Here is a 26,569-nt window from a genome sequence, read left to right as displayed (position 1 = left end):
TTAATTGGAGGTAAAAGTCTCACAGACTTTCCTGCTTGGGCTGGCTTTGAACTATGATCTGCAGATTCTCAGCCTCCTGAGTAGCTAGGATTGCAGGTGTGGGCCACAAGCACTGTGCTTGATTTTCCTCATTCTTTATGGCATCAACGTGTCTCTCCTGCATTTTCTCTTGTTCTATCAGAACTTGGGAGGTATCAGTGCAAAGTTGCTCCTAGTATAGCTCAGAGTTTTATACTTTCACACTGGCAACACGCTTTTCCCAAATTCTTTATGTATTTCAGACCATTCCCTCCTTCATAAATAGTATTGTAGGAACTCCCATATTTAGAGCCCTTGTCTCTACATAGTCTATATCCTACTTTTACTTTAAAATAAACTTGTTCTTTCTACTGAAAAAAACAAAACAATTTTATCTGGGTTGTAGTGATTTATGCCTGAAATACTAGCTACTCAGGAGGCTGAGATGTGAGAATTTAAGTTGGAAGCCAGTCCAGGCAGGAAAGTCTGTGAGACTCTTATCCCCAATTAACTACCCAAAAGCTGGAAGTAGAGTTGTGGCTCAAGTGGTAGACTGTAGCCTTGAGCACAAAAACTTACAGATAGGCTCAGGCCCTGAGGTAAAGCCCCAGGACCTGTATATATATAACAAAAATTAAAAAAAAGTTAGGTCCCTTACACATTTATTGAGTTTTTATTGTATGTTCTAATGTCAGAAACCTATATTCTCATTAGTTTCAAAAACCATTAAATTACTTATCTGCCATGGTGGTTCCAAATCTGTTTTCCTCTCTTTAGACTCCTTGTTCAAGATAATCCAAATACTCTTGGTAATAAATAATGCAATTTGTATATTTTTTCTATGCAGAACATTTTCTCACTTCCTGTTTTTGATTATTCTTATAGAAATTCTAGTTCAGCCAACCTTTTTTTGTTTACTTGTAGGGCTGAGGATCAAACTGAGAATCTTAAATGTGCTAGTCAAAACACACTACCACTGAGTTATAACCATACTTCCAGGAAGTATTTCAGGTCTGAAATTTATTCCCAGTTTATCATTTAGAGATCTGTTTATGACAATGTGTATGATTTGATGCCATATTCACATAAAATAGAAGAATCGGGAAATAATTCCACTAATTGTCAGGTGAATAATTTAGGTTTGTTCTATAGGAATAAAAATCAATTTTTCTCCCTTCAGTCATTCTTTCTTTTTTTAGTTAGAGAAAGATTTACTTATTAGTAGTATTTTTAATCTTTGGTCACATTGGCTTCATTCAAATTTTTTTATCTCTTATTCCAATATTCAAAATTCTCATGAAACTCTCAACCTCAAGTATAGCTTACATTCTGATTCTAGTAATAAATCTTAACAGCCCAAGCTGATGACCATCCCAGACCCAGATCTACAGTACCTGTGAAGTTGAACACAGCAATGTCCTCTTTAGAGTGACTTCAGCTAGATCCAGGGATAAACTTCTGTAGCAATTATTTTGGAAGACTCTGTATGGATAATTTGTAAACACAGTCGAAAGCAAACATTGAGTTTGGGTTCCACGCAAGCAAAGTGAGACAATAAATCTATTTTTCTTAAAGGATGCGAGCATTTTACGTTTTTGTCAAGCTAAGTCTGCTGAGGATTACTTCTGGTCTTCCATTCCTATTCACCAGGATACTCTGACCACACAGTCTCAGGGAGCACGCAGCTTTGCTGAAGGACAGTTTAGCATTTCTTTTCTTTCTTTTTTAATTAGCATGTACTAATTGTACAAGGGGTTCAATTGTGATATAATATGCTTTGAACCAATTCCCCTTCAATTATTCTTCCATATCCCTCCTTCCTATAGTGTAGCTTTTACATTTCCTTCCTTCCTTCCTTTCAACATTTCTTTTATTCTTTCTTTCTTTCATTTGTTCTTTTTCTCTTTCCTCTCTTTTTATTTCTTCTTCATTTCCTTGCTTCTTTCATTTTCTTTCTCTCTCCCTTCCTTCCTCCCTTCCTCCTTCTCCCTCCCTCTCCTCCTTCCTTCCTTCCTCCCCTTTCTCTCTTTCCTTCCTTCCTCCCTCCCTTCCTCTCTCACTCCTCCTCTCATTCTTTGTGTGCCAGTACTGTGGTTTGAACTCACAGTCTTGTTCCCTTGCTTGGCTTTTTGATTCAAGGCTGGCATTCTACCACTTGAGCCATAGTTCCATTTCTGGCTTTCAGGGGGTTAACTGGAGTCAAGAGTCTCATAGACTTTCCTGCCCAGACTGGCTTTAAGCCTTAATCTTCAGATCCCAGCCTACTGAATAGCTAGGATTACAGATATGAACCACCAGTACCTGGCCATATACATGTATATATGTAATATATAGAAATATATATTATTTTTTATTATATATATTTCCTTACATGCTGGCACTCATTTTTTTTTGTTTTTGTTTTTGCTTTTTGTTCTTTTGTCGGTATTGGGGCTTGAACTCTGGGCTTGGGCACTGTCCCTAAGCTCTTCAGCTCAAGGCAAGCTCTCTACCACTTGAACCACAGCGCCACTTCTGATTTTCTAGTGGTTTATTGGAGATAAGAGTCTCACAGACTTTCCTGCCAGGGCTGGCTTTGAACCTTGATCCTCAGATCTCAGCCTCCTGAGTAGCTAGGATTACAGGTGTGAGCCACCACCACCTGGCAAGCACCCATGCTTTATATGGATGAAGAGCTGCAGCTAGTTGTAACCTATGATCTCAAGGATATCACAAAGAAAGGACAGCATCCTCCATAATCCTAAACAGCATCTCAGATTGATTCCAGGCATTAAAGAAAGACCAAGAATAATATATTCTAATTTATAGGTCACAAATTCTAACTAGAAAAGTCTTAATTTTAATTTACTATTTAGAAATGAAGGAACACATTTACTTTCATGCTGACACCTGAGAGACTGATGTCAGAATTATAACTGAGAAAAAAATGAAATAAAGCACACTTATAAAGAGGATTTTTATAAGTGCCTTATCTATGCCTTGCCCATATTGTTTATAGAAAGATATATTTGGAGTGAATAAATGAATCATGACTTGAGGCATTTGAAGACTGGGTTGTTAAAAATGGAGACCCTACGGTGCAGGAGGACGAATTTGAATTTGGGGGAAGGAAATGGCCTCCTGGCACATACTAAATTCCTATGAAATAAACATCCTCTTCCTCTGTCCAATTCCAACCTATTTTCTTTAATCTTCTTTTCATGACATGTGCACATGCACATACACACACAAGTGCACACGCGCAAATGTGCATGCTGGCTTGAACCACAGCTCCACTTACTGCTTTTTTCAGTAATTAATTAGAGATAAGAGTATGATGGACTTTCCCCAATTTGGCTTTGGACGTTGACCTTCAGAACTCAGCCTCCTGAGTAGTTAGGAATATAGATATGAGCCACCAGCTCCTAGCAAAATCTTTTTATATAGCCAGGGAAGATGGGGATTGTTGATAACTACTGGCAGACTCATAGGTTCTGCCACTAGTTATTATATCTATCTATGGTATTCTCACCTCCTTCAGGTCTCAGCTTTCTGCAGTTTGAAGCTTGAAAAGATGCATGCCAGGCTTTAACATGTCCCCATTGCTAGGCATGAGAAGATATCCAAAGCAGCTGGGTCAAATACAAAACATTTGGAAAGAGAGACATCAGGGGCTCATCCAAGGAAGGAGATGGTCTGCCAAGGATCAAGAAGTTTCCATCTGCAGCTCAGAGAAAATGATGAATAGAGTAAGAGATTCAGGATCCAGGATTAATGGAGTGAATCATGACGTTCCAGGGGGTGAGGGCATAGGAGAGGATTATCAGCAAAATCAAAAGACATAAAGCCAAGTGTCTGTGGCCATGCTTATTATCCTATCTACTCAGGAAGATGAGATCTGAGGATTGTGGTTCAAAGCCAGCAGGAAAGTCTGTGAGACTCTATCTTCAATTAAGCACCCAAAAGCTGGAAGTGGAGTGTAGATCAAGCAGTAGAGTGTCAGCCTTGAGTAAATAAAGCTAAGGGACAGTTCAAGCCTCAGTACCAACACACACACACACACACACACACACACACACACACACACACACACACACACACACACACACACACACGGAGTACCACCAAGAAAGAAAAATAGGAGGAGGAATATCAGCTATTGGGAAAGATATTATCATGATTCTGGATTTTCCTGAAAGCAGCTCCCTCACGTTTGGGCTCTCTCTTTCAAGTAGCTACATCAAAGGTAAAATCTCCCTATAAGAGGACCTTTGTCACAAGAGTGTTACTCTGGGAGAAGATAGTTTGTTTTTCTGGAGTAAATAATCCTGGAGTGAGTGGGGTGCTAGTGGATCATGCCTGTAATCCCATCCATTCAGGGGGCTGAGATTTGAGAACTACTGTTCAAAGCCAGTCCATGAAGGAATGTTCATGAGAGTCTGATCTCCAATTAACCAGCAGAAAGATGGAAGTTTAAGTGTGGCTCAAGTGGTAGAGTATAAGCCTTGAGGAAAAAAGCTAGACAGAGCTCAAGCCTTTAGCTCAAGCATTAGTACTGGCATGTGCGCACACTCACACAATAATGCTGGAGTAAAGACTAGAGGGATATCATTCTGTAAAGCAGGATGCTATAAAGGAAAAAAGGCTAGTTTCTCTCTTAAAAAAGCTCATATTCTGACCTGATCTGTTTCTTTAAAACTTCATAACAAGGACTCAGATGCAGTAAATGATAGTCTCTTTGCTTTGAATAGGATTTTAAGAATGTTACAGGAAGAGGGAACTCTCTAAGTGAACCAATCAGAAGTCTGTGCTCAAGCAGCTATCAGCTGTTTTTGACACCCAGGGGAAGCTGGGCCATTATTCCCTGAAGTCTCAGACTGAAGCCAACCTCTGGACTCCCTAATTATACACTTCTCCATTAACTAGAAGGATAAACAGAAGCGCTGGGGAGTATTTGAAGTTTCTGAATTTAAATTCATTATTTAAAGCTTAGAAGAGAACTGTTAGTAGGCTGATGGGGATTGGGAAGGAAAGAACAAAAAGGGCATCATTCTCCAGAAAAGTTTATGTTGACTGAAGGATTTTTTCATGGACACATAGGGTTGAAATGCTCTTTAGGTTTTTTTCTTCTTTCTTTTTTCCCTCCCTCCTGTCTCCCTCTCTCCTTCTTTCTCTCCTTCCTTCTTTCCTTCCTTCATTTCTTCCTTCCTTCCTTCTTTCCTTCCTTCATTTCTTCCTTCCTTCCTTCTTTCCTTCCTTAATTTCTTCCTTCCTTCCTTCTCCTGGGACTTGAACTCAGGGCCTGAATGCTGTACCTGAGATTTTTTTACTCAAAGCTAGCTCTCTATCACTTGAGCCACACCTCCACTCCAGGTTTGTTTTTTTTTTTTTTGAGTTAAGAGTTTTATGGACTTTTCTGCCTGGGCTGCCTTTGAACCATGGTCCTCAGATCTTAACCTCCTGAGTAGTTAGGATTACAGGAGAGCCACCAGTGCATGTCTATTTTCAAGTGAGCTGTGACACAGTATAAAGCTCCATGTTATTTTCCCATGCAATAATGTCCATATAAACTTTTCTTATTTATTGAGATTACTATCTGATTTCTCTTATTGAATGAAGGCATATAAACTGTATGAAGACAATAATTTTTCTTTGTTCCTTTTTTTTGTTTCAATGTATTGATAGCCTGACAGTGTGTGTGTGTGTGTGTGTGTGTGTGTGTGTGTGTGTGTGTGTGTGTGTGTGTGCTGGTACTAGGGCTTGAACTTTCTTATGGAAGCATAGAACTCCATTCTGTATATATAGGCCACATCTTCTCGATCCATTCATCTACTGGGGGATATCTGGGTTGTTCTATATCTAAACTATGGTAAATAATGCTGCAATCAACATGGTTGTGTTGGTAGCTTTAGTATGTCCTTGTTTATGGTCATTTGGGAAAATTCCCAGGAGTGGGACTACTCTTAATTCATTCCTGAATTTCAAAGTTTCCTTCTTGGGAAATCCCTTCAGTAGTTCTGTTGTACAAATGCACTGATACTCAATGTCCTCAGCCATTGTTTGTCTGAAAATATTTCCCTTTTAAAAAATGGCACACTAAAGTCTGTGACAGTGGACATAGCTGCTGAACCATTCCATCTTATATGTAAAGAAATCTGGAATTATGATTTTTAAAACCATATAACATGTGATCATAATTTTCTTAGCATTTTCTTTGTAAAGAACTAAAATATATACTAGTTGGTGTATAATAAAAAGTAACGAAATTCTGAAAAAAAATAAAAATAAATAAATGGCACACTTAGCTGGGTGCATATGGCTCACACCTGTAATTCTTGCTACTCAGGAGGCTGGGATCTAAGGGTAGGTTTGAAGCTAGCCTAGGCAGGAAAGTCTGTCGTATCTTCAATTAACCACCCAAAATCCAGAAGTGGAGCTGTGGCTCATCAGCTTTGAGTGACAAAGCTAAAGCTAAAGGACAGTGCCTAGACCTTAAGTTCAATCCCCAGAGCAGCACCAACACACACACACACACACACACACACACACACACACACACACACACACACATATACACCCTCCAAAAAAAACAAAACCAAAACAAAAAAATAACCAAAACAAAACACACACTTTAAAAATCTATTTTATTAATATAAGGTGAAGTTGCAAATTACGGTAGTTAGAAGTTTCTAAAAAGTTATTTTTTTTTTAGAGAAAGCTTCATTCATTATATAAGTAACATTACATAAGTACTTCATTTGAAGTAGTGTTCAAAGGTCCTGGGCAAAACTTCTCAAAAGAAACATTTGACAAAATATGTCATTGAAGCCCTACTTTGTTAACTGAGCTGTTTGAAGAGTGTGAGTTCTTCAAAAGAAGGACACACACAATTGAGCAGAACTGGGAACATTGTAACTGTTCATAGTGATATCAGCCAAACTCCAGGTAGGAAAATCAATGTTTTTTATTGTTTTACTTGAATTATTGCTCAATTATTCAACACAATGAAGTTTTTAATTCCAAAAAGAAATTAAAAATCAGTTAACAAGATTAAGGAAGTTACCACATTATTTGGACTGCATGTCAGAATTCTGTTTAGCAAATCCAGTCTTAACAAATTATCTGCAGTTATGAAGTTAACTTATTATTCATTTTCTGCTGGACAATGATAACTAATGATTCATAAATGACACATTATGTCCTAAAAATACCAGCATTTGGCTGCGCACCAGTGTCTCATACCTGTAATCCTAGCTACTTAGAAGGCTGAGATCTGAGGATAAAGATTCAAAGCCAGCCCAGGAAGACAAATCTGAGACATTTATCTCCAATAAACCAGAAAAAGACACATATGCAGGTGTGGCTCAAGTGGTAGAGTGCCAGCCTTGAGCAAAAAAGCCAAGTAGGAGCTCTAGGGTCTGAGTTCAAGCCCCAGTACTGGTACACACACAACTTCATTAACTGCTGACTGTATGCGTCCCTCTTCTTTTGAAGCAAACAGCTCAGTTAACAAAGTAGGGCTTAAATGACATATTGGGTCAAGTGTTTTTTTTGAGAAGATTTGCCCTGGGCCTTTTGAACACTACTTGAAATAAGGTACTTATATAATGTTACTTACATATTAAGGCTAGACTTGGTAAGTGATCAAAAGTAACTTTATTACAGTAACATGTACTTTATTCTAAAACAATAAAGTGCTTAACAATAAACAACTATTTATAAAATTGGGTTATTTTTGCCAACTTATTTGTTAAAAACTCTAGGAATCACCTTGTGAAAATGCCACATATCCACTTCTTAAGTCAAAGTTACAGCCCATTCCAGATTTTTCCAGAGCAAAATCATGCAAACAACTGTGTATTCTTGGATACACTTGTCCACCTCAAATAATAAGTAATAAACATACTGGGTAAAGCTATAATACAAGGGAACAAGGCCACGTGAAGGACACTTTTGATTTAAAGGCAAAATAGAGTGGCCATCTGGTACAAGCATTTTCTACTTTTACATTTATTAACTGTGTGAGATAATAAATTGGTTAACTATGTAAGTTAATAAATGTGATAAGAAATAAGATCATATGCAATGATCTCTCATTTCTTATTAAAAGGCTGACTCAGATTGACTTCTTGAGAATGACATCCCAACAGAATGAGATTTCTGCAATTACAAATGAAGTTTTGGTGAGTTTGTAGATACTGGTGATGGGGTTGCAGAAAATACAGGTGGAGAAACAAAAAAAAACCCCAAACTACCCAAATCCAATGACAATCTATTTGAAGGTCAAACCAGCTTCTTGGTATACTTTGAAGACTTTCACAATGGCATTGATATAGGCTGCCGTTCTCAAATCTAATCCCAGGTTATACTTAGTGGCTGTGTTTATGATTTGCTTGGCAGATTTTTCCATAGTGTGAGCTAAACCAGAATATACAATGTCTTGCTCAGATGCAGCTTTTATTCTGCTTTGGAGTCTTGCTGTGGGTACAACAGGAATAGTTCCAGGATGCTTCCCAAACTTTTTTTCTAAACTTTCTTGAACAGACATGAGCAACTGGTAGTTGGCATCTCTTTCATATTTGAAGGTCAAACGTCCATAACTGACATGACTTATATTCTTCAGCCACTCAAAATAAGATACTGTCACTCCACCAGCATTCAAATAGAGATCAGGAATAACCAGAATGTTTCTCTTTAGAAAAATTTTATCAGCTTCTGGAGTTGTTGGTCCATTGGCAGCTTCAGCTATGATCTTGGCTTTGACTCTGGATGCAACAGATTTGGTCAACTGCTTTTCCATGGCAGCAGGGATCAAAATATCACAGTCTGCTTCTAAAATGTTTCCCTCATAGAGTTTTGCCTGGGGGAAACCCAGGATTGTTCCATGTTGCGATTTGAACTCTTCCAGGTCCTCTGGATCTATGCCGTCTGAATTCCATATGCTGCCATTATATTCACCAACACCAACACATTTAGCCCCAGAACCATGCAAGTATTTCATAGCGTACCGGCCCACATTACCAAATCCTTGAATAACAAATGTTTTGTCTTTAAGCCCTGGGGTCAGTCCTATATTATTCATGTAGGGAACTTCATTGAGGAAGTTTTCTATTCCATAGTAAACACCACGACCCGTAGCAGAGATCCGGCCACGAATACCACCCTGACTAATGGGTTTCCCAGTGACGCAGGCGCGGGCATTGATATCAAAATGTCCTATGGTGGTGGTATAGGTGTCAGCGATCCAGGCCATTTCCCGCTCACTTGTGCCCATGTCTGGAGAAGGCACATCAACGCTGGGACCAATGAAGCCTTTTTTGGCTAGTTCCATGGCAAACCTCCTGGTGATCTTTTCCAGCTCATTGTCAGAATAGTTTTTGGGATTGATCTTCACGCCAGCTTTGGCCCCCCCAAAGGGGACATCGACAACAGCACATTTGTAGGTCATCAGGGAAGCCAAGGCCTTGACCTCATGCACGCTCACGTCCTGGCTGTAGCGAATGCCGCCCTTGCAGGGGGTGCAATGGTGACTGTGCTGGGCTCGGTAGGCCTCGATCACCTCCCAGGACCCGTTGTCGCGCCGGATGGGGAAGGCCAGGCTCAGCACATGGTTGCAGGGCTTGATGATCTTCAGGATGCCGCACACCTGGTGCCGCTTCTCCTCCTCGCTCTCGCGGGTCTTGATCTCCGCCACCAGCCTGTCTTCCAGCATGCTGGCGCCGTGGTCGAAGAAGCCTTCTACCATCTTGAAGAAGTTAGGGTTGTCTTCTGGGTCGGCCTCTGCGGCGCCGCTGGCATGGCGCACGGGGCCTCCTGGCTGCTGGAAGACCGCCACGCTCTGCCCAGTGGTCTTGCTCAGGATGGTGGTCGAAGAGGCAGCCACGGAGGTGAAGGCCACAGGCTGGGCCTGGCCCAGGAACTGCGGCAAGATGGCGCCCAGGCGGCAGTACATGGCGGAAGGGAGCGGAGGGGGGAGGCCCGGCGGGGACGCGCGGGTTTGGAAGTTGGGAAAGAGGAAGCACCGGGAGCCAAGTACCTTTGAACACGGCAGACTGCCGCCCTCTTGGATGTCCCTTCTCCTCACTCCCCGGCCATGAGGCCTGGAGGTGCGGCTGTGGCGCGCTCCCTGCCTAAAATGGCGCCCGGGAGGAGGGAAGAAAGATGGCGCCCGGGAGGTGAAGAGGTGGAGAGGACAGGGGGCCTAACGGCTCCTGGCCACGCTCGCGGGTGTCCGGAGCTTCCCAGCCACTGAGGAACTTGCCCTCCATTTTTGAGGTATACTTCCTTCATTTGGAAGTGCATTTTGAGTTACACACCATTGGTGTGTAACTTGCATCATTTCAGAAAATAGCAGTTGATAGTCTTAATGTGATTTGGGATGAAGAAGTGTTGTTGGTGAGAGCTATGTTCTTCTAGCTCCAGATTGGCTTGTGTGTGTGTGTGTGTGTGTGTGTGTGTGTGTGTGTGTTCTTGTGGAGTTCTTGTTGAAGGACGTCTTATCCTTAATTTCCATAAGAATAAATACGTGTCTGTATGACTTTGTATACCTCAGGGTGTTGTACCCCTAACGTCAGCTTAGTGTGTGGAGAATATTTGATAAGGATGTTCACCTTTGCCTAACTCCTTTTCTTCATCTATGGAGATCACATGATCTTCATTCTCTTCATGGAGTGTGTGACATTTATTCACATATATTGGGCAGCCTTTGCATTTAAGGGCTAAATTCCCATTTGGTCATGGTGTGTAATCCTTTTAAGGTGCTGCTGAGTTCAGTTTGCAGTTTTCCAGTATTTTGGGTGTATGCATGCATAGGTCTGTGGGTACTGGAGCCTGAGAGCTGTTCCTTAGCTGTTTCACTCGGGTCACTCAACCACTTAAGTCATAGTTCAAGTGGTTAATTGAAGAGTCTCATGGATTTTCCTGCTTCAACTGGCTTTGAACCTCAATCCTCAAATCTCAGCCTTATGAGTAGCTAGGATTATAGTATGAGCCACAAGTGCCTTGTTACTCTGTGTGTGTGTGTGTGTGTGTGTGTGTGTTGTTTTGGTGGTTTGAATTCAGGGCTGTACACTTTCTAGGCACAGGCACTGTAATAACCAGCGGGGCCCTGATAATCAGTGTGGCCTTGAGGCCTGGCCTGCTGGAGGGGGCGGGGCATTAAGAGGTGAGCTTCACCGCGCCACCAGAGGGGGCAGGACATGGAGAGGCTGAGGGGCGTGCCATGCTGCTGAAGGGGCGGGGCATGCCACTTAAAGGGAATGGAGCGCTGCCTATATATAGGCTGTGTGTTCCGAGTCCTGAGGGCAGTCTGGAGGAGAAGGGAGTCCTGAGAGGAGAGGAGAGTAGGGGAAAGACCAGGAGTCCCAAGGGGAGTCCTGAGGAGAGTAGTAGGGAGAGCACAACCAAGAAGTAGAGGGACGGAGAGGGGACACACGGAGTGGAGAGACAGCAGAGGGGAAAGCCTGCTGGAAGCTGGGGCCTCCTCTGGAGGTCATTTGGGGCCTTGTCCAAAGGTCATTCGGGGCCTCTCGAGGGGCCATTTGGGGCCTTCCTCTAGAGAGGCCCGTGGAGAGGCACCTCTGGGAGCAGAGCAGGGCAGGCCTGTGCAGAGTGGAGAGGCCTGCAGAGGAGGAGGAAGAGAAGACAGGGAAAAGCTTCCCTTTTGGAGGTTTGGAGCTTTGAGGTTTGGAAGTTTGCAGATGGACTGATTGGTTTGCAGACCAACTAATAAAGGTTAGGGGGTTAGGGCTGCCTGTTGGAGGCTTGGAGGTTTGGTGGTCGAGGCTGCTCTTGGTTCTGGGTATCTAACCCAGACCCCTTTTTTTTGTAAATAATGTGAACAGACTTTTTTTGGTCACCTTTAACAGTGCCTAGATGGATTGTCTCCCTCTTCAGAGGCCATAAGTGCACTTTACTACTGCAGGCACAGCCTGTCCCAAGCCTGGACTTTGTATGTGGTAAATCTATTTTTTAAAAATTACTGAGTTAATTTCCATACTTTTCCTCATCCACCCTCCCACCTCAGCAGCCTATATTTTGTTCCCCCCCCCATTATTTCATTCTTGGCAGGTATAGGGATTTATATATTTCTTGTGTGTTACCCAACTTGATATATAATTCATAGTCTTGTTTGACCTGTTACAGCTCTGTAGTATCAGATGGAATGCCTTTTTAATTTTGCCTTGGAGTCTTTTATTTATAACTTGGAGTGTAATTGTCAAAAATTATTTTATAAATTTTTGGGATATAATGGTTCAATATTTGTACACTGATTAAATTAAGCAAATTAGCATAGTGATCACCTCAGATACAAATCATCTTTGTGGTGAGAACATTTAGAATACATTCTTTTAGCTGTTTTGTAATATACATTATGAATAACTCTAAATCACCTTGTTCTGTTATTGCCAGACCTATTACTTTTTCCTGAGACTTTGTATCCTTTGACCAAAATCTCCCCTTTTCCTTATCCACCCTCTCACCTCAGCAGCCTGGTAACCACCATTTAACTCTGATAAATTTTACTTTTGTTTAGATTCTACATATGAGTGAGAACATAGAGTACTTGTTTTTCTATGCCTGGCTTATTTCCACCTTAATAATGATCTCTAGGTCCATTCATGTTGCAATGACAGAATTTAGTTCGTGTGCATATACAGGTCCTGGAGCTTGAATTCAGAGCCTAGGAATTGTCCCTGTACTTTCTTGCTTAAGGCTAACACTCTACCACTAGAACCAAAGCTTCATTTCTGGCTTTTTGGTGGTTAATTGAAGGGTCTCATGGACTTTTCTTCCATGGCTGGGTTTGAACGACGATTCTCAGATCTAAGCCTCCTGTGTAGTGAGGATTACAGGCATAAGCCACTGACATCTGACTAAATGGCAGAATTTCTTGCTTCTTCAGGCCAACTAGTATTCATCATGTGTATATAGTCTGTTTCTGAAGTCCATTCACCCCAATGGATAAATGGACTTTAAAAATGGGATATGTACATTTGTTTTTTTTCCATATCTTTTTTGTTTATCCTGCTGGATGTCTATAGAGGTTATTAAGATACTCTTTCCATACTCTTCATATACTTCTTCTATATACTTGTAATATATAGAATATATAGACATGGTTTTTGTTAGTTATGGTGCAGCACACACATACATATATGTGAGTGAGATAAAGTTCTGTGTTTATATATATAAATGTTTATCTTTTAGATTTAGCATGGAGGAAAATTTTTATGAACCTGGCTTACTTAACATGATGATTTTCAGTTCTATCCGTTTTCCTACAAATGACAGATCACATTTTCTCCTCCATTTAACAGTTGTAAGACTTCAGGGCTGTGACCATCACTTGGCTGTTGTGAATGGTGCTACAATGAACACGAATATGTAAATACCCATATATTGTGTCCTGACTTACCTTTCTTTAGAGAAAAGGCCCAAGAGTGATAGCAGTGGATCATTTGGTAATTGTTTTTAACTTTTTTAGAAATCTCTGTACTGATTTCCATAGTAGTCATACCCATTTACATTTATGTTATGAGAGAAGGAGTTTAAAAAATTTATTGCTATAATGCATACTGTTTATTGTTTTCTTGGTTCTGTAAGAATTTTTCTCCTCAGTTTATATTCTATGTTGCATAGCTATTTAATGTCATATTCCTTTGATTTTTCAGCAAAACTCTCCCTTTCCTATATGTAATATGTGTATTTATATTGGTATATATCCTTGACAAATGTCCTAATAGTCCTTTTATTATTTTTGAGTCATACTATCTTTTGTTTTATAGCAGTGGTTTCTCAAAGAATAACTTAGACAAAGTCAAAATGACTTTATAATTCAAGTCTTCTCCCATTACCCTGTGCTGTTCTCAAACCCAGTTCCATCATAGCATTTCACAACCCAGGAAGAACCATTAAGAAGTTTTTTTTTAAACATCATATTTACTTACTTATGTGTGCCTTTGGTGGATTCTTTGGCAATTGGCATGTACTTCAATCTCAGTTGATTTCCAAGTTCCCAGGTGCAGCTGTAGAATCTAGTATCTCTGTCTATGGGTACTTCTTGGCTCAGTAATGATGTACGCTCACTATCCTTCCTTTTGTAGGCAACTAAACTAAGGTCTATGTGTCATATAGATGTGGAGAATAATAAATGTATTCTCCTCCTGCTAGGTAGTTTACTAAGCAGGCATCACTTGTGATGCTTCTACACTCACATCCCCATAGCAAGACATTCAACATCAGTGGAGAGAAGAAATCTCTTTGCTATAGCATAGACCATATTCTCTTTATGCAGTGTCTACTTCAGGATCTTTTTTTTCTGTTGTTGTTGGTCATGGGGCTTGAATTCTGGGCCTGGGCACTGTCCCTCAGCCCTTTAGCTCAAGTCAAGCACTGTACCACTTGAGCCACAGCACCACTTCCGATTTTCTGGTGGCTTATTGGAGATAAGAGTGTTGTAAGTTTTCCTGCTTGGGCTGGCTTTGAACCATGATCCTCAGATCTCAACCTCCTGTGCTTCAGGCTCTTCAGTTCAAGGTGAGTGCTCTACCATTTGAGCCACAATGCCATTTCCGGTTTTCTGGTGATTAATTGGAGATAAGAGTCACAGTCTTTCTTCTGGGGCTGGCTTTGAACCACAATCCTCAGATCTCAGCCTTCTGAGTAGCTAGGATTACAGGCATGAGCCACTGGTGCCTGGCTATCATGGAAGTTTTATGAGTCTAGATATTCTCTTAAAAAGATGTAATTTTTTAATTTTGGAATTAACATGCATTGGTAATATAAAAGTTTCAATGTAATATTTCCATACATTCATGCTATATTCACTCCCTTTACCATATTTCTATTCAGATGTAAGTTTTTGCTCAACTGTTGGAATATTTTGTGTGCTTTAGTTATTTGAATGAGAAACAGGATTTTGAAATGGAACATTTAAGAAAATACATAGAAAATACTAAGACATCAATTTTTCTTAACTACCTATAATCAGACTCTGTCTTGAAAGGAATTCCAAATGAGTTTTAGTTGAACAGTCCTAATGCTTACACTCTAGAGGCCATCGAGGGGTGAACATCTGAAACATCTTCCTCATGTGGGATTAAGAAGTCAGATGAGCCCTAGGTTGTAGGAGAGTTAAAGGGTTGAGGAAATGGCTTACCACTTACACAGCGTCTTTTAAGTGCTATTACTCTAAAGTATTTCCTTAAAGAGAACCTGGACAAAGGAGTTTATTATGTATCTACTGTGTTTGACTCTCGATGCTAATTTAAGCCTCCAAAGTGATGTAAGTTTCCAGAGTACTGTCCATAGGAAATAATAGGAGCTGTGGATCAAGTGGTAGCTTTGAGTGAAAAAAAGCTAAGAGACAGCTACCTGGCCCTGAGTTCAAGCCCTTGTACCAGTACTCACATACAAAATATTATGTAAGCATATATTTAGGAAAGGGAAATGTGGCTCAAGTGTAGAGTGAAAAAGCCAAGAAAGAGTGGGAGGCCATGAGTTCAAGCCCCAGTACTAGCAAGGGGGGAAAAAGGAAATTATGGGCATCATTATCTTTTAGTTTTTTTTTTTTTTTAACCAATCCTGGGGCTTGAACTCAGGGCCTGGGCACTGTCCTTGAGCTCTTTCGCTCAAGGCTAGAGCACTCTATCACTAGAGCCACAGCACTACTTCTGTTTTTTTTTTTTTTCCTGTTTATGTGGCACTGAGGAATCGAACACCCAGGGCTTCATGCATACTAAGCAAGCACTCTACCAGTAAGCCACATTCCCAGCCCCTCTTTTAGTATTTTTAAAGAAAAAAAACTCAATTTCAGCTTATACTGTTCCTTAGTTTTTTTTAAAAGCTAGTATTCTATCACTTAAATCATTTCTCCAACTCTTTGCTGGTTAATTGGAGATAAAAAAATTAGTTTTGTTTGCCCAGGCTGGCTTTGAATCATTATCTTCAGATCTCATCTCCTAAATTTCTATGACTATAGGCATGAGCCACCAGTGCCTAGCTCATCTTTACATTTCCTTATTCCATAGATGTCTCTCCTTGATTCTTTTTTGTTAAGCAGAAGAGAAGTTTATTGCAAAGAGAAAGACGAAGTTGCCCATGGAAAATGGACAGGGAGCCAGAGCTAGTGATACCCACTCCCTGACTCTTAAACATTTTTTTCCTATACAGAACTAGCTTTACCTAAAACACTTTGTCTGGATCACTGAGACTAAAAAAGAACCTTGCCTTACACTGTCCTTATCTGTCCATCTTTCCACTTCCATTGTCCTTTGTAGTTTCTGACTAACATTCTGCTCTACCATGTTGGAATGAGTGTGAGGCTCAGTAATTATTTACTATAGCAGGATAGGGTGGACCTTGGGGGACAAGGTCATCTAGGTAAATACCTGACAGGATCACTGGAGTCTTCTTTTCTTGATGAGAGAGGTAAGGTGCAGGATAGTAGCTGACTTGCTGGAGAGCTGCACCCTCAGGTTGTGGGAGCTTGCTCCTGATGGTTACTCTCCAGAGCTGGGTGGTGATCTCACTTTGGAGTTGTAGAAAAATCTGGAGAGTGGATGCTTTGGGAAAATTAGAGGTGGTTGCAGATGCATGAGGGAAAGACATTCCACCTTTTGTGCTCCCAACCTCAACTCACTCTTTTCAGTGGTGTTGTCATCACTTTCTAATAGGAATGAGTATGGATCACTGGCTCTAGGAGTTGTAATTTACTGATACTCAGGAAAAAGCTCTCATTGGGTAGTAGGACATGTCATAATGTATTAGAGCCTATATTTTCATCAGGAAAAGTCTTCTGGCCTGCCTTAGAGGAATATTAAGTAAAAGTGTAGATTTAAAGGACTTTTGGCCAATCAAAAGTATTCTTGATGTTAAAGGCTGCCAGTAAATCTAGAATGTATATAAATCTGTTACCTATCACTTATTTTTTCATAGTTCAGCACTGAGCAAGGCAAAACAATGATCTATTTCCATAAAAGCATGTTTTCCTTTTGATTTTGGTTTACAAGGGCCAACTCTATAGATTTGTTCAAATTGGGATCTAGAGAGTTCACTTTCTCCATTTTCTGGTGCAGGCAGGACCATGGTTGAAACATGTCTGATTTTGTAAAAGTATGTATGTTTAAATTTCTCAGAAGCATGGCACTGAAGTCTTTTTAAACTATTTACTTTTCTGCTTCTCATTTGTACTATTGGAAGTCATTCCTAATATATAATTTAAAATTCTAGTATGGTAGTTCAATCTTTTTTTTCTCCTTATCTTGTTCTGTGGAAAAGAAATCAGTATCTGGGGCTGGGAAGGTGGCTCAGTGGTAGAGTGCTTGCTTTGCATGTGTGAGCCCCTGGGTTCCATTCCTCAGTACCACATAAGCAGAAAAAGCCGGAGGTGATGCTGTGGTAGAGCACTAGCCTTGAGCTGAAGAGCTGAGAGACAGTGCCTAAGCTCAGAATTCAGGCCTCACTACCGACCAAAAAAAAAAAAAAAAAGAGTGTCATAGAAATCAGTATCTGCCAAAGTTGGAGTATTGAACTCTCAAATTTTAATTTTACTTATAGATGTCTTCTAAATCTTTTTTCCCCATTATTCACAGTGTTGCTAGCCTATCTGTCAATTGAATGAAGATATTTTAGCTAAAGATTAGAGTGAGGTTCAGGACCAACATTTGGACTCCAGGGATCGCTGATGGGGCTTTGGTTGGACAGGGAAACTTTGACTCTGTAGTTCTCTCAGTTAAAAGTTCTGTGACATGTATTGAAATTGCAGACTTCTGAGGGTACAGGGCTCAGAGTTATGTTCCTACACCACATCCATATCCAGGTGGATGCCAAATCATTGTAGATTACTTAATTGGGGCCACTTACCTAGTCCTGAGAGGTGCAGATGACCTGGGTGTCATAAAACCGTTGCTCATTCCTGAGGTGAACATAACATGGAGACATTCTATAATAGGGGTCTAGAAATGTCTCCCTCCCATAGTTTGGAGTATAGTTATCTAAAGTGGGAGAAGCCAGACTTGTGGAAACATCAAGGATCTGTCAGAGATGTATTTGCAGGACGTGGCACCAAATATGTATGAACAATCCTTACTCATGGTTACTAGAGCTCTATTCAACCAGTTCTTGTTATTAGAAGTTAGTCAAATGTCTCAGTATCAGGGTTTTGATACTGGAAACACTGTTTTCTTTTTAATCTCTCTTCTTTTATATGGAAAAGTGGATATAAAGAGACATTCTCCTCACCTGGTTTCATCCTCCACCTCCACTTTTCAGGATACAGAACAGTTGACAGTGGCAGGCTCTCAATCCACATTTTAACAACCTGGATAGTCAGGTGTATATTCTAAGAGCCCTGGATAAAGGAAACTATCCTTCAAGTAGAAGAATGGTCCTTTAACTTTTGACCTTTTGGATCAACATCTATGGAAAGGTTCTTCAGTGTCTCACAATATATTCTTATAGGATATATTTCCTTATTGTGGAGTGGTGATGGTTGAGTAGCTTGGCATAATATATTCTCTAGACTGTCTGTTGATCTCCTAAGAAGATTTATACTTTTATTTGCTCTGTTTTGTGGGGAGGGGATGCTAGAAAAGCATAGAGTGGTTCCAGTACCAGGAATCCCCAGAATCTCTTTTAGATTTCCTTTTCTTTCTACCTTTTGTACCCACAGCTCAATCTCCTTAACCCTTCAACAGACAGTGAAGGTCCTCGTGTTAAATATAGTTTAATTCTAATATTAGAGGCTCTCTCTTTTAGTTGTTATATACATCCTTGAAAACGAAAGTGTGATTTATGAATAAGCAGCTTTGGCTCATATGAGATCAGGAGATGAATCATCTCAGCATCTCAAGCCTTCCCTAGACCTACTAAGAAAAAAATCTTTTACACAAAGGACTCAGATGATTTGTATATGTACAAAAATTTGAAAAGCTCTACTTGACAGGTTCTTTCTTGGGTTGAATGGAGGAAGGAACTCTAAATAAAACTATGATGTTACAGTTCTAGGCTCCTGGATATTTTTGATTATTTTCACAAAATTAGTATTTGCATCTCATCCCTTGAGAACTCAGCATCTCAGCCTTGAGACCTCCAAGACTAAATCATTCCACTTTGATCTCCCTGCCATCCTGTCCCTGCTAAATCCTTACTGCAGAGATGAGAAGCAGATCCCCTGTCTGCTGCTGAAAAGAACCCTATCTGACTGAGGTCTGATAATGTCCTCAGGTCCTAACAACCATTCCAAGGGAGAAAGAAATTCTTCCATCCCTGATAAGGTACTCTAGATTGAATGTGTTTGGCCCCCTGCACATTCTTACATTAAAACCTAATGCACAGTAAGTTAGGGTATTTGGGTGTTTAGAAATGAGACCTTTGACAGGTAATTAGGTCAGAAGATTCTGCCCTGGTGAGTAGGGTTAGTGATTTTATAGAAGAGAACTCAAGCTTCCTGTTCCTTTTACTAGGTAGAAATAATGAAAAGAATGGCTGTCTATGTTATATCACTAGATATCACATCTGCTAGCATCTTGATTTTAGAATTCTAGCCTCCAGACTGTGAGAATAAATTTTGATTGTTTATAGGTCATTTAGCCTATGATATAATGTTACAGTGTGTGAGTAGATTAGGTAACTGGGCTGGGCAGAGGAGAAACTATCATGTTCATGGAGGCTTTGAAGAGACAAAGCTATTTGAGTATGACATTTATCATTCCATAGATCAACAGGGTAGATCCAGCTCATTTGGCTAGCTAGGCCAGTACCCCCTTCCTGCTTCCCTACTCTTTCTTGTGTGAAACTTTGGTATGAATTCTTTCTTATCCCTTCCCTAAATTCTGTCCTTTTTTTCTTTGAAATATTTCTTTTTACCTCGAATCCGAGCATCTTCCTGCAACTGAAAAGGAATGAGAATTCAGAGTCAGAGACTTTCGACTTTCATTGTTTTAGCTGACTTGGTCAGATGTGAATTTCGACTTGGGAAATAGGGACTTGTTGGTTATAGAATTAAATTTTCTATTACTTGAAAATAGAAATTGTATTGTCTTTGCATCCTTCAATACCACTACCCTCTTTAGGGGTAGGAGACATACAATTATAACTGAGATGTAAGTACTCATACAATGAGCTCATCTCTGTTTCTGGCTTTCTGCTGTGACTTTTCTGCCCCTTTTTGCCTCCTCACTGAGTCTTTAGTGTTCAAATACCTTGACGTATTTGTAAAAGGATTTTAAAGCATCCTCCTTACACACTTCTTAGTAAGTAGCTGATAATAAAACACTTTGGGTCCCAGAAGTTCACATAAACCAATGAGATGGTTTTTCTGAATTAGAATGTTCTGATGTGGGTCTTAGTTTCACCTAATCAGAAAAAAGTACATCCTAATTTTACCTCTCCCTATTCAATTTTGCTTGACTTAATTCTTATTTTAGTATTTAAGTACAACAATTTCTCTTACAAGCTGGGCGCCAGTGGCTCACGCCTGTAATCCTAGTTACTCAGGAGGCTGAGATCTGAGGATCGCGGTTCAAAGCCAGCACAGGCAGATAAGTCCGTGATACTCTTATCTCCAATAAACCACCAGAAAAACCGGAAGTGGCACTATAGCTCAAGTGGTAGAGCACTAGCCTTGATCTGAAGAACTGAGGGACAGCACTCAGGCCCAGAGTTCAAGCCCCATGACCGACAAAAAAAAAATTTCCCTTACAAATATTCCTGTGAGTAGGATTTATTTTTTAATCTAATAGGGTAGGGTTTGTCTGATTAACTTCACAAAGACTTCAGCAGAGGGTTATGAGATGGACTGTTAACTTCAGTCCCTGAGAGGATGAAAGTCAGCCGAGGCAAGTTCAGCTGTTATGGACAAGGGTCCTCCCGCTAGCCCTAGTTTTGTCTGGAGGAGAATATGGTACCCAAGAGACTAAAGTTCTGAGTAGGAACTTTAAGTCTTTTACCTGGCCTCAGAGGTAAAAGTTGGAAGAGAATATAAAGTTTCTGATTACTTTCTAGTGTCTTCTTTGGCTCATTTACAAGTAGAAGCAAAGACTATTAATTTTCATGAGAATAAGTCACACACACTGCAATAGAATATAATGATATGCCTACTTGGACCATTGAAATGGACTTAGTTCTAAGGTGAAAATTATTTTGGATGATGATAAAATAAGTTTATTTTCAATGCCTTTCAATTCATTTGCCCATCATTTCTCCCCTCTCCCAGTTAGGAAGAGAGAGATATTGTTTTTGAGATTACAGGAAGATCATATTATATTTAGATTCTAATTTTAATGAAATTATATATTCAGAGGAACAGAAGTTTAAAAATCTGTACAGAAGTTTCTAGCTTGCTCTTCTAGATTTATTCTTAAGTTACCTGTTTTCTTATGTTTATAAGCTCATGTAAATAGTATATTAATAAGCAGGTGCAAATTATCTACTGAGCTCCACTTTAAGATATACATCATACACATATACATTCACACAGAGTGAGAGCAAGAGTGAGAATGAGATTGAAAGTGAGATTGAGAGTAAGAGAGAAAGGGAGAAAAAGAGAAGGAGAGGTAGTGATAGTGGCTTGGTAGGACTGAGATATTAGCATCTTAAGCAAACCTGAATATATTGTTGAAATATATGAAAATATATAGAAAAGAGACTGAACTCTTCATGGAAAAAGAGCAGAGCAGAGAATTCTGTTTCTGTAGAAGTTTAGTCCTGATCTCTAATTTGTACTTCCATGCAATGAATTGACATATAACTTAATAATGCAGCTTGCCATGTCACGGAACCTCCTTCAACAATCTCATCGGCATTTCATATAGTCACATAGAGTGCTTTTGATGAATTTATGATAAATAAAATTTTCTATCTTCCTCCAGACAGATGGTAAAGATCTTGACATAGAGTACTTTTGATGAATTTATGATAAATAGAAATTTCTATCTTCCTCCAGACAACTGTTAAAGATCTTGACTTAGCTGCCTGGAGAGATAAGTTAGTGCTACTCTTTGAAGATATAACTTTGATTAAAGCCCCAAATCTTGGACTGTGTGCATGGAAGAAAATGAGATGAAGAACAAATGAAGAAACTAGGAAATCTAGGAGATCAACACTTAATCTTACCTCTTTTTGGATAATCTTAAAAGCTGCCAGCACCTGACCGTAATAAAAAAAATAAAAAAGTTAGAAATTATAGACTATTACTTTCTTATGAAGGGATTTTATATAGAAAATTAAGTTACCCAATCTCCTAGCCCTTAAGCTATAGATTGTGAATGCTAAGGCACTATGGCTGAAGGATAAAGAAATTAACCTCTCTCTTTTCCTACCTCTTCTTGTTGTCAAAAGTTACCTCTTTATACTTACCTGGTCCCACAGGGCTTCTGCAATTATGATATCTCTTTCCTGTTGAAATAAAAACAAAGTTTGGGAACATTACCATAACTCTACCAGAATCTGATTTGACACATTATGGAACTGGTAGAATAGAAGATATTTCTTGGGACTGAGATGGACATCTGAAGTCAGCCATTTTTTTTCCCAGATAGCCCAAGGTCTTTCTAAGCTTTGTGGAGTCATTTTAAGCTCATTTCTCCTGGTGAACTCTTGATTTAGCAGGTGAGCAACAGGTACAAACAGACCTCCATACTTGTCTGCTTTATTTATTCCATATAATCTATCCACCCTTAGAGTCATTTGGTATAGAAGCAACATTGAAATCATTTTTTCGCCTTGATGTACAGTGACCTACATAACCAGGTGAACCCTCCAAACCTCAAAAGACTAAGCCTTCTGAGATATGAACCTTATGAGACAGCTTTTCTGCTCCCTGCCCACAATATCTTCTCCTCCCCTCTCCATAGGAGTCCTTACCTGTGGTCTCATTGTCTTGTCGATGGATGTGCTAGAAAGAAAGGATGATATCTGATGAAGAGCAGGGAAGATATTCTAAGTTCATCCTGCAACTCCTAGCAAGATTTTTAAATTTTTTTTATTATTTTTAAGTAGTTGTACAAATAAGTTGCCATTTAACAAAGCAGTTCATGAATACAATGCGTCTTGACCAGTGTTACCCTCTTCAACATTTTCACCTGCCCCAGACCCATCCCTTCCTTACTTTTTTGAATTTTGTAGTATATACTTTGAATTCTTTTTTTTTTTTTTTTTTGTCAGTCATGGGGCTTGAACTCTGGGCCTCTGGTCCTGGGTGCTGTCCCTGAGCTCTTCAGCTCAAGGCGAGAGTACTCTACCACGTGGTGGTTTTATTGGAGTTTTCTGGTGGCTTATTGGAGATAAGAGTTTCATGACTTCCTGCCTGGGCTGGCTTTGAACCAGGATCCTCAGATCTCAGCCTTCTGAGTAGTTAGGGTTATAGGCATGAGCCACTGCCATCTGGCTTACACTGAATTCTTGACAGCATTCTCTCCCTTCTCCTCTTTATGCATTTCTCCCATCCTCTGCTTGCAAGCACCCTTTTTCTGATGGTTAGGCTTTGACTTTGCCTTTCTAAGGAATTACACTATTTGAATTTTCCCTTGAATTTATACCATATTCCACTTAATACATTTGTAACCACTTAAAAATTCTTTATAAGGGCTAGGAAGTTGGCTCAGTGGTAGCGCGCTTGCCTTGCATGCCTGAGGCCCTGGGTTCAATTCCTTAGCACCACATAAGCAAAAAGAATAAAAGCCGGAAATGGCGCTGTGGCTCAAGTGGTAGAGCACTAGCCTTGAGCTGAAGAGCTGAGGGACAGCGCTCAGGCCCAGAGTACAGGCCCCACGACCGGACCCAAAACAAAACAAAAAAATTCTTTATAAGCCTGGAAGTTGGCTCAAGTGCTAAAATACCTACTTAGTAAGTGTGAGTCCCTGTGTTCAATCCCCAGTACCCCACAAAAATACAAAATGAATTGAAAAGTTTTAAAAACTGGGTGCTGGTGCCTTATGGTTATAATCCTATATACTCAGGTGGTTGAGATCTAAAAATTGTGGTTCAAACCCAGCCTGGGCAGAAAAGCCAATGAGACTTTTTTTTTTTTTGATCGGTCATGGGGCTTGAACTCTGGGCTTGGGAGCTGTCCCTGTGCTTTTCAGCTCAAGGTAAGCACTCTACCACTTGAGCCACAGTGCCACTTCCAGTTTTGTAGTGGTTTATTGGAGATAAGAGTGTCATGGACTTTCCTGCCCGGGCTGGCTTTGAACCATGATCCTCAGATCTCAGCCTCCTGAGTAGCTAGGATTACAGGTGTGAGCCACTGGCACCCAACACCAATGTTAAACAATTTAACACCAGGAAACCAGAAGTAGTAATGTGGCTCAAAGTAGTAGAGCTGTATCCTTGAGTAAAAAGAGCTCAGTGACAGTACTCAGGCCCTAAGTTCAAGTCCCATGACTGACAAAAAAGGTTTTTATACTAACATTGAGACCATGCTTCTTTCTGAGATAAGTTATGCAAGTCCTCATTTTTGCCTGGCAAAATTAATAAATCTTTATTTCATTTTTGACAAAATGCTTATTTGTGCATTGGCACTGAGTGTAGTGGCCAAGAATTCTGGCAACAAGATGACCCAAAGGGGATATCCAGTTTAAGGGGTCTTGAGGATCATCATTAGTCTCTCTTTACCTTATCTGTGCACTGGGTGTCATTCCTGCCTTTTGTTCTTGATCTTGGTAGGCATGCTGTGCCATTTGTTCTTATATAAAAGCCAAGGATTCTGGAGCCAAAGATGGTGATAGCTCCAGACCCTGGGGAGAAAGAAATGAATGAAAAGAGGGTAGGTATATGTTGAGAAGAAAAGCATTTTCCCACTGGACAGAAAGTTGTGTCTTTGTCTCAGTAGTTTAGAAAGTGTCTTTGTTTTGGTTGTCAATATGTTTGTGTATATGTGCAGAGGGGGTACTTAAGTTCATTTGTCTAAAGAAAAAAATAAAGGTGAAAGGCAGGGAAATTTTGCCTTATGTAATGTATCCTTAACAAGTGCAGTGAACTTTTCTAAGACTGAGCATAAGGAGTCTGCCAGAGGCTCCTTGAGTGGAGCTCTAAGGAAAAGATAGGAAGTAGTGTACAGCGAAGCCAGAGGCTCCTTGAGTGGAGCTCTAAGGAAAAGATAGGAAGTAGTGTACAGCGAATTCAGAATGGACAAGTATTTCACCTCAGGGCAGGTATTTTACCCCATCCCATCTCATAGTCAGCATCTTAATGGTCTACCCCTACTGAGGGTAGAACTATGGGCCAGTACTAGCATTTAAGTGATTTGCAGAAAGGGGTGGAAATCCCATAGTTGGTTTTATTTAGAACACATGGGTTAAAAGGCAAAAACATTGGCCCAGAGAAGAGATAAAATCCTAGCTGGGTGCCAGTGGTTCACGCCTGAAATCCTAGCTACTCAGGAGTCTGAGATCTGAGGATTGTAGTTCGAAGCCTGCAGGGGAAGGAGAGACCACAAGACTCACATCTCCAATTAACCACCAAAGAGTAGGAAGTGAATCTATGCCTCAACTGGTAGAATGTTAGCCTTGAGCATAAAACACTTAGGGGCAGTTCCTAGGCCCTGAGTTTAAGCCCTAGGACTGGCACAAAAAACAAAAAGAAACAAACAAAGGAGACAAATTCTTTGAGAGATTTCCTTCTGTCCCATTCCCCGCTGTTCTCATCTTCTCCTGTATTCAAATCCCAGTAAGAACTAAGGCAGTTAAGCCCAGAAACTTACCTGGCTGTGCTACCCAGGTCACACTTTGCCTTGCCCCACCCCTCCCTGCTTAGCCTTCCTTTTTGAACCTCATCACACAATACTTCCCTACTTCCCATGTCATCAGTCTTTTCATTTCTCTGTGAGTTCAGCTGTGATGTCATAGGCCTAGGGCCCTTAGCTCTCCTCTTGTTGCTTCACCTCAGGCTCCATTTAATCCACATAATAATGGTGAAATAAAGGGGAAAATGGTGAAAACTTGAATCTAATTTCTGGAGATTCTTTGTTGTTGTTGCTGCTGTTGGTCATAGGGCTTGAACTCAGGGTCTAGTGGCTGTCCCACTTTCCCACTGGACAGAAAGTTAGATCTTGGTCTCAGTAGTTTAGAAAGTGTCTTTGTTTTGGTTGTCAATATGTTTGTGTGTATGTGCAGAGGGGGTACTTAAGTGCATATGTCTAAAGAAAAAATTAAAGGTGAAAGGCAGGAAATTTTGCCTTAGGTAATGTATCCTTAACAAGTGCAGTGAACTTTTCTAAGACTGGGCATAAGGAGTCAGCCAGAGGCTCCTTGAGTAGAGCTCTAAGGAGCTAGCAAGGCTAGCACTCTACCACTTTGAGTCACAACTCTACTTCCAGTTTTCTGGTGGTTAATTGGAGATAAGAGTCTCATGGACTGTCCTGTCGGGGCTGGCTTGAACCATGATCCTCAGATTTCAGCTTCTTAAGTAGCTATTACAGGTGTGGGCAGGCAGTGCTCAGCATTCTGGAGATTGTACCTCATTGCTCTTTATACATTTTGCTTCCCCAGATTGGTAAGACTGAGCCTGGAAGAATTCTTTTTTCTTCTGTGTGTGTGTGTGTGTGTGTGTGTGTGTGTGTGTGTGTGTGTGT

The 26,569-nt window shown here is 40.3% G+C and overlaps 2 protein-coding genes across 5 annotated transcripts; both read right to left on the bottom strand.

Annotated features, from left to right (window-relative positions):
* Positions 1 to 1,426: 1,426 nt before the first annotated feature.
* CUNH12orf54 (chromosome unknown C12orf54 homolog) lies at positions 1,427 to 25,771 on the bottom strand. Of its 4 annotated transcripts, none has more exons than XM_070035069.1 (10): positions 25,700 to 25,771; positions 24,613 to 24,734; positions 22,864 to 22,894; positions 22,357 to 22,395; positions 22,114 to 22,146; positions 19,867 to 19,891; positions 17,863 to 17,914; positions 16,389 to 16,562; positions 3,530 to 3,718; positions 1,427 to 1,500 (listed from the first exon to the last, which is right to left on the bottom strand). In XM_070035069.1, the coding sequence occupies exons 2-8, from the start codon at positions 24,675 to 24,677 to the stop codon at positions 16,526 to 16,528; spliced, it is 282 nt and encodes a 93-aa protein (XP_069891170.1). In that variant the 5' UTR covers positions 24,678 to 24,734; positions 25,700 to 25,771; the 3' UTR covers positions 1,427 to 1,500; positions 3,530 to 3,718; positions 16,389 to 16,525. The 4 variants fall into 4 exon arrangements, with proteins under 4 accessions (XP_069891170.1, XP_069891142.1, XP_069891152.1 ...); XM_070035041.1 differs by lacking the exons at positions 1,427 to 1,500; positions 3,530 to 3,718 and adding exons at positions 13,919 to 14,578; positions 14,980 to 15,116; XM_070035051.1 differs by lacking the exons at positions 1,427 to 1,500; positions 3,530 to 3,718 and adding exons at positions 13,919 to 14,578; positions 15,046 to 15,116.
* Positions 6,725 to 10,113, bottom strand: LOC138836410 (glutamate dehydrogenase, mitochondrial-like). The gene has a single exon (XM_070035028.1). It carries the CDS (start codon positions 9,947 to 9,949, stop codon positions 8,270 to 8,272), a length of 1,680 nt encoding a protein of 559 aa, XP_069891129.1. The 5' UTR covers positions 9,950 to 10,113; the 3' UTR covers positions 6,725 to 8,269.
* Positions 25,772 to 26,569: the final 798 nt, after the last annotated feature.

Source organism: Dipodomys merriami, unplaced genomic scaffold, assembly GCF_024711535.1.
Source record: "Dipodomys merriami isolate MVZ:Mamm:240054 unplaced genomic scaffold, mDipMer1.0.p SCAF_10, whole genome shotgun sequence".
Taxonomy (NCBI): domain Eukaryota; kingdom Metazoa; phylum Chordata; class Mammalia; order Rodentia; family Heteromyidae; genus Dipodomys; species Dipodomys merriami.
Note: the sequence above shows the minus strand (reverse complement) of the source record. Positions and strands in the feature narration are given on the sequence as shown.